General features: G+C 47.0%; 1 protein-coding gene and 1 pseudogene across 2 annotated transcripts in view; both read left to right on the top strand.

Annotated features, from left to right (window-relative positions):
* Positions 1–805, top strand: part of LOC135276090 (asparagine synthetase [glutamine-hydrolyzing]-like) — a 29,653-nt pseudogene extending 28,848 nt beyond the window's left edge.
* The window catches only part of GNAL (G protein subunit alpha L), a 183,573-nt gene that overhangs the window by 57,043 nt on the left and 113,462 nt on the right, over positions 1–13,068 (top strand). Inside the window, exons 1-4 of one of the 2 annotated variants that reach the window (XM_064379435.1) lie at positions 5,051–5,508; positions 5,783–5,855; positions 6,547–6,601; positions 6,744–6,863. In XM_064379435.1, coding sequence (XP_064235505.1) covers positions 5,367–5,508; positions 5,783–5,855; positions 6,547–6,601; positions 6,744–6,863 — 390 coding nt within the window. In that variant the 5' untranslated portion in view covers positions 5,051–5,366. Of the gene's footprint in view, positions 1–5,050; positions 5,509–5,782; positions 5,856–6,546; positions 6,602–6,743; positions 6,864–13,068 lie in introns of those variants that run through there. The other variant, XM_064379434.1, reaches the window with a different exon arrangement.

Raw genomic sequence — 13,068 nt, 5'->3', positions numbered from 1 at the left:
AATTTTGATGACGGATGGAAAGATAGGCTCCATTTTATTAGGGGCTTAGACTCTGAGTTGGTTGCTGCTACACAGGCGAAGCAGCTGAAAGAGATGCAGTACAAAATACACTCCCCAGACATTTGCAACTGGCATGGAGGACAGCCCTGATTTACTGGTGCTGAAAGAGTGACAGATCATATTGGAAGTGAACATCATGAAATCCTCTTTCACTCTAAGGAAGGCACTCAGGATCTGGATTAAGCCATATTTTCCTTGGAAACTTAAGACATTACAATAGTTCGCACTTCAGTAGGTAAGTATTTAATGTCCAAGTAGATTTGGAAGAACGCAGATAGCATGGTGAGCTTCTCTGGACAGAGATCAGATGAACTTAATCAGGGTTACATATATTTTCACGAGGCCAAGGAGAGTGAGAGGCCTCTGAAGGAACTCTATTTGTTTGATGTTCTCAGCACAGATCTAGCTCCCCACACTGCCCACGGCCTTGAACTGAGAGTCTGGTTTCTGCATCACTGATTTTCTTCCCTGTAACATGTCTCTGCCACCAGAAATGAGAACTCCAAAGATGGGGTAGAGAAACAGCTCCTGAGAGAGACATTTGAGGACCCCAGTCTGATACCCTGAAGAGATTCTCTGGGGAACAAAAGAAGCCTTCAGGGATTAGAGTAAGAATTTCTTGTTTAAGGTGTTACAAGAGTATGTTGAACATCAGGTTGGTGACACAATGATGGGAAATGTGGGCCAGAAATTTCCCTTCAATATCCTAAAGCCAAAGAAGGCAATTACCGCCCTCGAGGCTTGAACATCGCTACCCAGGCAGGGCTGAGTGGCTGAGCCAGTACCATTTCCCACGTGGACTGATGCCTGCTCACTGACCCACTGCAAGTCAGCTGCCTGAGTCTGGGTGCTGTCTGAGCCATAGAGCAACAGCGAATGTTCTTCTCGTTGTGAGGGGCAGGAGGAGTGGGGACAGATAGGGGAGCAAGGAAAATCTACCACCTGGGTCTACTTGGGTGTGAAAAAAATAAAAGTCTTAAAGAAAAAAGAAAGAAAGAAAAAGACTTCTGAGACATCCTATATGTCTTAAAACTTCAACAAGAGTGAGGAAGCAACTGTGTTTTACTCTTGTGCCTTTCAAATTCTCTATGAGGTGACCAGGACCTCCTCTTCCTGGCCTTGGCGCAGTCAGCCTGGACCCTCTGCCCTCGGCGCCCAGGGCAGCCTGGGTCCCCGCAGGTGGGTGCATTGCTGTGGAGCATGATGCTGCTGCAGCAGTTGCCTAGCAACAGACGCTCACACTGGCAGCAGGTGCCACTCCGCTTTTGGTACCCCCTACCCCAGCCCTGCTCCCACTGCTTCAGGGGGCCACCTGGTACACCTGATGCTGATCAATGGTTCTAAACACAAATGAGAATTGGTTTCCCAGACCAGACTAGGAAAAGGTCAGATGATTGGGTGAAAAAAAATTTTTAAGGTGTGTTGAGTTCCTACTTGAAAATAGGCTAAGATTGGCTTTGCATTTTTCATAAGAAATGTATCATCACTGTGTAAGGAAAGTGCTTTTGTGTTTTAGAGTGTTGGCATGTGTTGTGGCACACATGGCAGGTAATGGTGCAAATGTTGCAGCCAGACTAAAAGGCTGTGTGTCCCAGATACTCTTCTTAGCCTCTCAGCCTCTGTAAAATGATGAAGACAACAGTTCCTCCCTTTTAGGGCAAATACCAAGTAAATTGTTCCACGGAAAAGATTAGCCTTGTGCCAGCAATCACTCCATAACTAGAAGCAGTTTTACAGTACACACATTATTATTATATTATTAATATATTAACCTCCTGGGTATGTTATGGTATCTTTTTCATCACATCTGTTTACATAATCCTTCTTAAATTTCAAATACAGGATTTACCTTTAACCCTAATTGCTAAATCTGAACAAGTGGAAATCTTTTACTATATTTTTCGGGTAACTAATTATCAGACTGCCTTAAAAATGTGGCTTCTAGGTTCTAACTTAATTCTCCCTTTATAAGTTTTCAAGGGATTTATTTTGTCCCCTGCTCTCCAACAATTTATAGAAATCTTGACATTAAAAAAAGTTGGCAAATTCTTATAAATATCCCACTACTCTATGCTTTTTAAAAATACATTTTCTGGCTGGGTGCAGTGGTTTACATTTATAATCCCAGCACTTTGGAAGGCCAAGGTAGTTGGATCACTTGAGGTCAGGAGTTCGAGACCAGCATGGCCAACATGATAAAACCCTGTCTCTACTAAAAATACAAAAAATTAGCCTGGTGTGGTTGCAGGTGCCTATAATCCCAGCTACTTGGGAGGCCGAGGCATAAGAATTGAACCTCGGAGGCAGAGGTTGCAGTGAGCCGAGATCGCATCATCACACTCCAGCCTGGGCAACAGAGCCAGACTCCATCTCAGAAAAAAGAAAACAAAAAAAATTTTCTTACCTTCTGGCTGCCCCACTAGCCATAGCACATGCTGGGTTGATATTGCTATGTGTGAATATATGTTTGCACACTCACAAGATGTGAGGTGTGGAAACTGCTAAACAGTCTCCTTCCACAAAACTTGAACTTTTGACCTAGCTCAGAATGGTGTCTGACACTGTATGTTTGCTTCTGCCTATGTCTAGTTGAGAAGGCATACCTAACCCCCAGTGAGGGAGGCATGAGGCCTAGCTTGAGACTGGAAGGATAACTAGGGGTTGGGCCGGAAAAGAGAGTCCCCAGGTATTCCCAAGACACGAGCAGCACATTTAGGACCAGCCTTTTCAGGAACTGCGAGTGTTAAGAGAGATAGGGTGAGCCCTAAGAAAGGGAGAGTTTATACCAACCCCACCAGAAGGACCAGGCCCGGCGTTTGTAGATGATGGGGACAGTGATGTGGCTGGATTTATATTATCACAGTGGCAGCATTGTGCAAGGTGCACTGAAAAGTGACAGGAGGCAGTGAAACCGTCCGGAGGCCTCTGAAATCCAGCTCTGAATTAGTCATCTAAGACCACAGCAGTGGCAGATGCTGAAGAAAGAACAGGACAGATACTCAGGAAACAGACCCAAGGGGATGCAGTAACTGTTGAGGTTTGCAAGAAAATGGAGTCTGGCGTGACTCCCACCGTTCTGGTTTGGAAAATTAGGGGCTCTTATTCAGAGAAAGAGGGAGAGAGGGGCAGGTAGAAAGTGTGAGGGTGGCACGGGGCACGAGCTCAGTCCTTGGCAAGGTGAATTCGAGACACCTGCGGCACGGTGGGGACGGCGTGTCTGGCGGCGTGGTCAGCAGGATGGGCTGAGCTGGGGATCCGTGGCCAGCGTGGTGAGAGCTGAGTGGGCAGAGTATGGCGGACGCAGTCAGCCCGCCAGGAACGTGTGTGGAGGTTGAGAGGCTGTGCAGTGGGGAGGGCTCTTCGGCCTCCTGGGTGAACGAACACTGATGCACCAGCCAGAAGGACAGCCTGAAACCCAATGCATTCTCCAGGAGGGGCCAGAGCAGGCGCCACAGAGAGGCAAAGAAAATAAAGACCATAACTCATGGATGAGGCTTAGCCCCTGGCAGGCCCTAGATGACCTGATGAGAGTATTTTCCCTATGAGGTGAAGGCCGAAGCCAGGCTGCCAGGGGCGGAGATGAGAGCAGCTGAGGAGAATACAGGCGGAGACAGACGACCTTTCTGATTCTTGGCTGCGGTGGGCAGGAAGAAAACTGGTGGAACTAACAGGTGGCGTGAGATGGACGGTGTTGTGGGGTTCAAGTGACACAGAGTTGAATGTGTTCGCTTGTTTGAGGGAAACCAGCCAGTAGCGGGAGAGGCTGAAGCAAGAGTGTAGAGGGGAAGGTGCGCGAGGTGAGGGGCACAGGTCCACAGGGCAGCGGCCGGCCTGAGGGTTGAGGAAGCGGTGACTGAGGGGCCGGGGCGGGCGGAGGTCTGTTCTCCTGAAGAAGAAGGCCAGCTCGACGGTGAAGAAGACCGTGTAGGTTTCTTGGAAAATGGAGGGACTCGACGACAGGGCTGAGCAAAGGCACGGAGAAGACGGAACGGCAGCACCAAACCCGAGACTGTCAACTGGAAGCAGCCACACAGGGGAACAGTGACCTCTCCATGCCCACGGCTGGCGTCCACGACTACGGCCCGGCCCCCTCTTCTGTCCTCCTTCCCCCAAGTCCAACACTGCAAACACCACGCTGCCGGCTGCGGCCCTATTGGAGGGGTCTCAGTAACGGAGGACAGGTGCCAGTCTCGCGCCCTAGATCCTTCCTCTGCTACAACGCCAAGTTCGAGGCCACAGTGCCTTCTGAAAAAGTGGTAGCGCAGCTCGGGAGCACTGCACAGGAGAAACGGGGGCTGGAGGTAAAGACAGGAGGCTCGGGAGGCGGCGGCGTGGGCGAGCTGGAATAGTCTAGAAGCTGAGCGGAACAAAGGCGGTGTGACTGGTGAGCCTCGGAGGGATCCTCCTCCCTGCTAGAATATGCATGATCCTGCGCGAGTCCTCGCCCGCCAGGAGCAAGGACGCGTCCGAGCCTACACTGGGCGCGCGCCCAGACACACTTTCCTGGCTCGGGGTGCAAGAGAGACACGGGGCCGCAGCGCGGTGGCGGGGCTGCGGGCCCCGAACCCAGGTCGGCCAGCGTGTAAGCACCCCTGCCGGCAGAGCTCCGTGGGAGGTCAGCTCCCCGACCCCTCCAGCGCGGGTAGTTCCTCTCCAAGAGCTTCCGGACCAGCGGCCCGGCCGCCCCCAGAGCCAGCCTCCCTTTCCCTTTCCCAATCCGGGAGCCTGGACCAGGGAGGGGGCGCACGTCCGACGGCTGAGGCAAAGCGGGGCGCGAGCTGGTCCAGCAGGTGCCCATCGTCTCCCTGTGAGACCTCGGCGGTGAGCTCCGTCCTCCAAGCCAGGCTCGGTCACCACCCCAGCGGGGACCCGACACCCAGCCGAGCGCGCCGCCCCCTCGGGGACCCGCTGGGCGGGGCTGAGCGAGGCTGGGAGTGCGGGAGCGGGGACGCAGGGAGAACCCAGGGCGCAGCGTCACCTCGGCTGTCTCCAGCAGAGCCCGGCACCCTCGCCCCCCGTCTCCGTTCATTATGCTGTATTCATCCAGCAGAGTTTAAAACAATTCTCTTTTTAAAAGGCATTTTACTCCGCACGTCTTCCTTACAGCCATTTAGTTGGGAGTTAGCGGTGGGCAGGGGGAGGGAGAAGAAACGCCTGCTCTGAATCGGAAAACACCGAGAGACCAGACCATCTCTTTCAGCAGCAGGGAAGAGAGGAGCCGTCGCAGGAGCCGCACACGTCTCCAATTCTCTATTGCTTTTTTGCGCACATTCCTAACTGCCTGACGTCCATCCGACCGGGCAGGCATGGGGTGTTTGGGCAACAGCAAGACGACAGAAGACCAGGGCGTCGATGAAAAAGAACGACGCGAGGCCAACAAAAAGATCGAGAAGCAGTTGCAGAAAGAGCGCCTGGCTTACAAGGCTACCCACCGCCTGCTGCTCCTGGGTAAGGCCGGGGGGCACGTGGCGGCTCCCGGCCCCAGCGGAGCACTCAGCCAGGAGCGGCGAGCGCTGGGAGGGGAGGGGAGGGGAGGGCAGGGCAGGGCCGGGCGGGGGTCGTGCGCTCCACTGGGCTGCAGAGCCTGGACGGCGACCCTGGCGAGCTCCTCCAGCCAGGAACCCGCGTGTAGGAAATCCCCGTGCTGGGCGAGGAGGATTGTGGTGAGAGACGGCAGCGATATCCGGACACAGATTACAGCATTCTTTCTGTTTGTTTGCAGGGGCTGGTGAGTCTGGGAAAAGCACGATCGTCAAACAGATGAGGATCCTGCACGTCAATGGGTTTAATCCCGAGTAAGAATGATCAATTTCGGTTTTGCTTCCAAACTACATGCAAACTTCGTCTCTCTCCCAGACGTCCCAGAAGTGCTTTCTCTAAACAGTTCATTTGATAATTGAGTAGACATTTAAGGGGGGAAAAATTAGATATTTGCTGTTGGATTTGGTATATTTAGGCAATCCTTCTTCTGCTAGTATCTAGTTAAAAAAACTTGCTTAACACAATATGATTTATAGGTATTATTGGAGTGTTGATCTGTATTACTGGTATTGCTCTGAGCACACTTAACCAATATCTCAATATATTTTTCAATATAATATTATTTGTTTGCATCTTTCAGTTTATAAATATCAACATATTATCCGTAGGATAGACCTAGGTAAAATACATTTACAAGTGTAACTGTGGCGTTATATTTATATGCAGTATCCATAGTGATTTTGCCATGTTTTTGTGTAACCTGCATGATTGTTTAAAGCTATAGGTTTAAAACTGTGTGCATTCAAGTTTGTTTAGAGTACAAATTAGAAAAAGGGATTGCTTTCCCAGATAAAATCTTTGCAGATGTTGTCCTGAAGGTTGATACTGACCTCTAGTGAAACCAGTCTAGGTCAGTGCTGTAGCTGGAAATTTAAAATCCCACTCAATTGATTGGAATCAGTGCTAAGGGTAAATTAAGCTAATAACAATTCTCTTTCAATACAGGGAAAAGAAGCAGAAAATTCTGGACATCCGGAAAAATGTTAAAGATGCTATCGTGGTAAGTACTTTTTTAAATGATTGTTTACTAGAAAGGCCAAGTGCGCTTCATTCTAAAACTGTGTAAACAGAAATTACATGTTGTAGATTATCATACATGGAGCCTAAATGTTTATCCATATTTTTTTCTTAATTCATTTTAGACAATTGTTTCAGCAATGAGTACTATAATACCTCCAGTTCCGCTGGCCAACCCTGAAAACCAGTTTCGATCAGACTACATCAAGAGCATAGCCCCTATCACTGACTTTGAATATTCCCAGGTAAGAAATGCTTACTGAAATATTTTAAATAGTGAAAGATGGAACCATTTTTAATATTATTGAGAATCAATATTAATACTAATTCATTATTAACTTTCTTTGAAATTCAGCTCTCTAAATTTCTAAGAGGAATACTTATTCTGTGCCAAAATATTTGTGTTTGTTAAAAATATTAATGACAATGGAATTGCAAGAAATGCTTTTATGAATGTATGGGGACGACTGATAATCAGGAAGGCAGCATAGCTTTAAGAAATGTTGATGGTGCTTTTTTTCCTGTCTGTATTCTTAAATTAACAATTAAGCAGTTTCCCAGATAACACCAGTAGAGATTACATGAGTAGAGAAAAATATTTATAGTAGGTAATTGCCTCCATGGGAATTATAGAAAGAACAGAATTCAGTTTGCTTTTAAGATGCACAGGCTTTAGATCCATTGCGAAAAGAATGCATTGTATAAAAAATGATAACATGAATCACTTCTGAATGTTTACTTTATCATGTTAAAATGCAGTTTGGGTCATATCTGCATTACTTAGGGCTGCTTTTCCTAGTCATTTGGATGGCAGTATTGCTTATGCAAAAGAATGAGATCAATATTAGTTTTCTCTCATTTTCAGAATATACATTTCTTTAAAATATTTGGTCATTTTCATAAAGCATGTATCAAAGGAAAAGTATTTGTTAAGTTTCTCAGAAAGTCATTTTTGTGACAGTGCACTAGAAGAGCGTGTGTGTGTGTGTGTGTGTGTGTGTGTGTTCATCAATAACAGTATTTCAAAGTTGGTATTGCCTGGCATGGCAGTTTGGAGACATTTTTCATTCTTAGAATCCTCCCTCTGACGGGAAGCTTGTGCAGAAACCAGTGTGTAAAACAGAGAGGCCCTGCCCTGACTGCAAGGCCCGTGTACACCTGCTCTCCCCACCCCTTCTCTACAGAGCACCATTGTCCTGTGGGCTCTCTGTTGGGATGGCTAGTAAGAATGACTTTTTAAAAAGGCTTTTATTTTCATCTTTTAATATGATTTTTGCTCTTATAAGCATACCAGTGTAGTGCCAGTGATATCTGTAGAATTTCTACAATGAAGAAGTGAGAAGTGGCACACCGGCTGGAAGAAGGGGCTGGGCATCTGGCCCGGTATCTTTAACCAGATGGCTTACAGAGAGCAAGAAGTTGATGTGATAGCGGGAGGGGTAGACAGAAGATGCTCCAGCTACACCAGGAGCCTCTGCTAACTGGAGCTGTAGGTGTCCTCCCAGTTCTCACTGATACTATAAACACTGGCAAAATCACCCAGAACTACATGGTCCTGATTGAAATCAGGAGTGGTGTTCCCTTTCAACTTCAGATATAGACATTTATAGAAAAGCGTCTGAGTTTTCAGATTTATCCTATCATGTTTGCCTAAAAGTAATCATAAAACGTCTTATATATTTAGGGGGAAATGCTATTCTTAACATCTAGTGAGGGGCCGGGCATGGTGGCTCATGCCTGTAATCCCAGCACTTTGGGAGGCCAAGGTGGGCAGATCACAAGGAGTTCGAGACCAGCCTGGCCAACATAGTGAAACCCTGTCTTTACTAAAAATACAAAAAATTAGCTGGACATGGTGCCTATAATCCCAGCTACTCGGGAGGCTGAGGCAGGAGAATCTCTTGAACCCAGGTGGCAGAGGTTGTAGTGAGCCAAGATCTTGCCACTGCACTCCAGCCTGGTGACACAGCAAGACTCCGCCTCAAAAAAAAAAAATCTAGTGAGAAATCAAAATTAAGATTTATTAATCAGTCCCATGTCTTCTTTCTCCTGTTCATGACAATCTCAGATGATGAGGCATCCTATACTCAACCCCAAATCCAGAAACAATTGGCAACTCCCACCTGTGTTATCTAAGGAATCCAAAGCATCTAATTTGTGAAACTGTTTTTGGAACTAAATCATGAACATTAATTTAAAAAAGCTTGAGAAACCATTTGCTCTGAATGCACGTATTTTCATAAAGATAAATTAAGGTTACTTAAAAATGATTATCAGAAAGCATAATTATCATTAAAATAATATAATTACAATGCTCTTTCAGAGGTAATACTTTTAGGCAGGTTAGTTTTACTGGTGTTTTTTAAGCCTAACAGTCTGTTGTCTTAAATGTCTATGCATATCTCAAATGAAAGTATATTATATATATGTTTGTATATATACTTTTATTTTTTAGTATAGCCCAGACTTATGTGAGGAAATTAATGTTAAATATGGAACATTCCTTCTGAAATGCTATTTTCAATTTTAATATGCACACAATTTTAGTGACATTTATTTCATAGTGCTGGATCTCATCATCGGCCTTACAGGCCAGGTGTGTCCTGACACACAAAGCTTTGGAGGGTTCTAAGCAGTGGAGAGATGAGATCTGATTGTGTTTGTCCAGATCGCTCTCGCTGCGGATAGAGAATGGATTGTGGGGAGGCAGGAGTTGAAGGAGGGCAGCCACTTTGGTGACTACTGTAATAATACAGAGGAAAGTAATGGGACAACTCTCAGTGGGAGGTGATCATGGGGGTGGAGAAAAGTGGCCTGAGTTGGGATTTATTTTGGAAACAGAACCATTTAGACTGCTGGCGTGTGGATGTGAGTACTGAGGGGAAATAGGTCAATCAAGAATGACTTTGAGTGTTTGGGTCTGAATTTCCGCATAGAAGGTAGAAACAGGTTGGGAGGAGGCAAGTATGAGAAGGTTTTGTTTTCCTGGTGAGTTGGAGATGGCTATTTCGACATCTAAGTGGAGACGCCAGGTGGACAGTTGGATGTGTGAGGCCCTACGAAGAGCCGTTGCAGAAGGAAGGGACGTCAGCAGTGGGCAGTGCTGACGGGGAGTCAGGATGGCCGTTAAGGTAAAATGACTTTGGCAGCTCAAGGTCACCAGTGACCTTGATAAGGACCCAGGTGGAGAATGTTGAGGAGAGAACGTGATGTGAGTGGGTGGAGGTGGCAGGGGCAGATTGGGCTCTCCGACGGTTTTGCTGTGGAGGAAGTCTGAGGAGCCAGGCAGCAGCTGGGAAGATAGGCGAGGTCAAGAAAGGGTTTCTTTAAGATAAAAGACACAAAAGCCTGTCTGAATGCAAAGGGCTGGAATCATTTGGTAAAGCAGGAGAAAGTGACAATACAGAAGAAAGAGGCTGTGTATGGCAGGAGCCCAGTCCTTGAGAAGGTAAAATGGGGTCCAGAACAAAAAGGGACCAGACCACCTCCCCACTTGTTGAACAGGAGGGAAGGTTCTCTAACAGGTGCAGACACAGGTATGTTTTCAGATTTGGTGACAGAGAGGTGAGGGAGGACTTGTTAGCAAAGGCTTTTCAAGCAAATTGTTAAAGCAAATGGGCAGCTTACATGGGGATGATCATCTAGTTTTGCAATTATCCATAAACTGGCCCATCTCTTTTTTGTGGTGTTGTTCAAGTTATGATGGACAATGATAGCTGGTAAAGTTCTTGTGACCTCGAGCTCACATGATGCAATTGTTCCCTGCACAAGCCAGAAATGTAAAGGGGTGTTTCATACCAGGTCAAAGCAAGAAACAAAAAAACTTCAGTTGTCTTCACAGCAAACCGGCAGGATATTTGCTGCAGAATAATATGAAATCTTTGGAGACAAGGCCAGCAAAATGTGTTCAATTTTAATTTCAAATGAAATCATGCAAACATGTTTTACAAAACATAAATCATAATAGAAAAGAAAAGTACTGGGATTAGCTACAGATAACAAATGACAGTTGTCTGGTGAGAGTTTTTCTCATGAGTACACCCAAAACTTCAGGTTATCTTTACTCAAGGCTTGACTCCCACCCAGAAGCCCCTCACTAGTTGTCACCATGTCTTCGCAGCCAAATTTTGCATAGCGGCCAGCACATACATCGATGAAAATAAATAGTCTTAGGTAATTATGCTAAAACATAGATCAGCTGATCACTTATTAAATAGGAAAAATAGGCCAGGCGCAGTTGCTCATGCCTGTAATCTCAGTACTTTGGGAGGCCGAGGAGGGTAGATCACCTGAGGTCAGGAGTTCGAGACCACCCTGGCCAACATAGGGAACCCTGTCTCTACTAAAAATACAAAATTTAGCTGGTCATGGTGGCAGATGCCTGTAATCCCAGCTACTCGGGAGGCTGAGGCAGGAGAATCGCTTGAACCCAGGAGGTGGAGGTTGCAGTGAGCCGAGATAGCGCCACTGCACTCCAGCCTGTAGATAGAGTAAGACTTCATCTCAAAAAAAAAAAAAAAGAGGAAAAGTGTTGTGGTTGCCTCCTCCCCAAAAAATCCTTTAGCACAATACCAAGCAAAATCACTGTTGAACTCGATTGTTATTCACTTGTTTTATTTTTCTTCTTAAAATGTGGATACTTTATTAGCTCTTTTAAAATTGTATTTTGCTAGTTTTTTTCTAAGAGGAAAAGGATAAATGAGGCTCAATAAGAAAAAGAAAAGCACTCTAATTTGTTGGACAGTAATCTATCGTTAACCACCTGGCATTTCCTAAATTATTCCCCAGAGAGCAGAGGTCAGAGTTTCAATTTCCACCCAGGTAAGAGCTACTCTGTCACTTTCCAACAGTGTTCCCAACTCAGGAGGCACCCAGTGTGGCTAACATCTGAGTGTTCGGTCAGTGTGCGAGTAAAGGAGGCCACAGTGGCCCTGGGAGCCAGATGGCCCCGTGTCACCTTGAGCAAGTAGCCTATGCTACTTCTGTGGCCCTGCATAGAGAGCCAAGTGCAGTGCCCAGCCCAGTGAGCGCCATGCACAGCCTCAGCGGCTGCTCCCCATGTACTTGGCCCATCTCCTTGGGGAATGTGTGCAGACACTCCAGAATGCACACCATGCAGTTAGATTTTTCCAGACAATATCTATGTCTCCTCTCCAAGCCTGTCTCTATCTCCTGTTAGAAGGCTTTGCGCTATAGTTTTTTGTGTGTATGCCTTTTTTTTAACGAACCAAGCTGAAGCCCACCATGTAAATCAGGTCAGCATGAGTTCCTCCATGACAGCCTCTACTTGGGTTCCTCGCACCCTCGGTGACCATTCCTGCGCAGAACTTCATCAAACCCACCCCCAGCACCATCAGAAAATGATGGGGCTGGCTGTGTTCCCTCTCTGAGGACCAGGCCTCCTTCTCCACCGCTTCCTCTCTCCATGCACTGCTCACTCTTGGAGTGCATCTCATGCTGGGTGCACTGCAAACAGTCTCTCCGAATCAACTTCAGAAAGGACCTGTAGGCACAAGGAGTCAGGGGACAGGCCGACTGGAATGTCACACAGTGTTAAAGAACATGAGTTCCCCACGCATACTGCAAAACAACAATCGCCTAATTCAAAATGGGATTGAAATCGATTGCTCCACAGACATCCTGTTCTTTTCCTCTTGCGTTAGTGAGATCTGGCGCATGTTTTATAGGAGAAAGGCCACATTTGAGCAGGTGTAAAAAGGTCACAGTAAACCTTGCTTTCTGCAGTACACTGAACCTCTTAAAGACTTGTATGTCTGGTGTGGAAGGAAAAAGTACCACATTTTTCCTTCTGATATTTTCAGATGTAATTAATAAATGGAAATTTATTATAGGGGCCCACGTGGGGTCTCGATGCCCCTCTGCTGGTCTGATATAAATGGGAGTCACTGGGAGAAGGGGCTTTGGGCTTGGCACTGCCCCTGGGTGTTCATGGGGGCTGAGGTGGGGCCGGTAAGGAGCCCCTGCAGGGTGGCACAAGGATGGACAAGACGCAGATGCCCCCAGGCCTGGGGGTCTGTGGACAGGATGGTGTCTGCATCTTGAAGGGAAGTCTTAAGGGGAGGGGTGGGCCCAGCCTACCTGTGTTCAAATTCTAGCCCTGCCGGGCCCTTGCTGTGTGACCTTGAACACATGACTTCATTGCTCTCTGCCTTTCTTAACGGTACAGTAGAGGTGATGGCAACACCTACTTTCTGTGGCTGATGTGAGGATTAAACATGTTAATACCTAAAACGGTGGCTGGGACATGGGCGGTACAGCTTTAAAATGAATAATCCTACTCGGCTGGAGGAAGTGAAGCAGGGCTAGCACCATCCCGGGCCTTGCCTTCCTTGCCAGACCTGGTTAATAGCTCCAGCTCAGTCCACCTGGCCCCCAGGAACCGTAGTCTGACATGGCTTACTGTCCACTCCTCTCTGGATTCAGGGGGAG

Source organism: Aotus nancymaae, unplaced genomic scaffold (genome assembly GCF_030222135.1).
Source record: "Aotus nancymaae isolate 86718 unplaced genomic scaffold, 86718_ANA_hifiasm-v0.15.2.pri h1tg000020l, whole genome shotgun sequence".
Lineage (NCBI taxonomy): Eukaryota > Metazoa > Chordata > Mammalia > Primates > Aotidae > Aotus > Aotus nancymaae.
The sequence above is the reverse complement of the archived record's forward strand: the minus strand, read 5'-3'. Positions and strand labels throughout refer to the sequence as shown.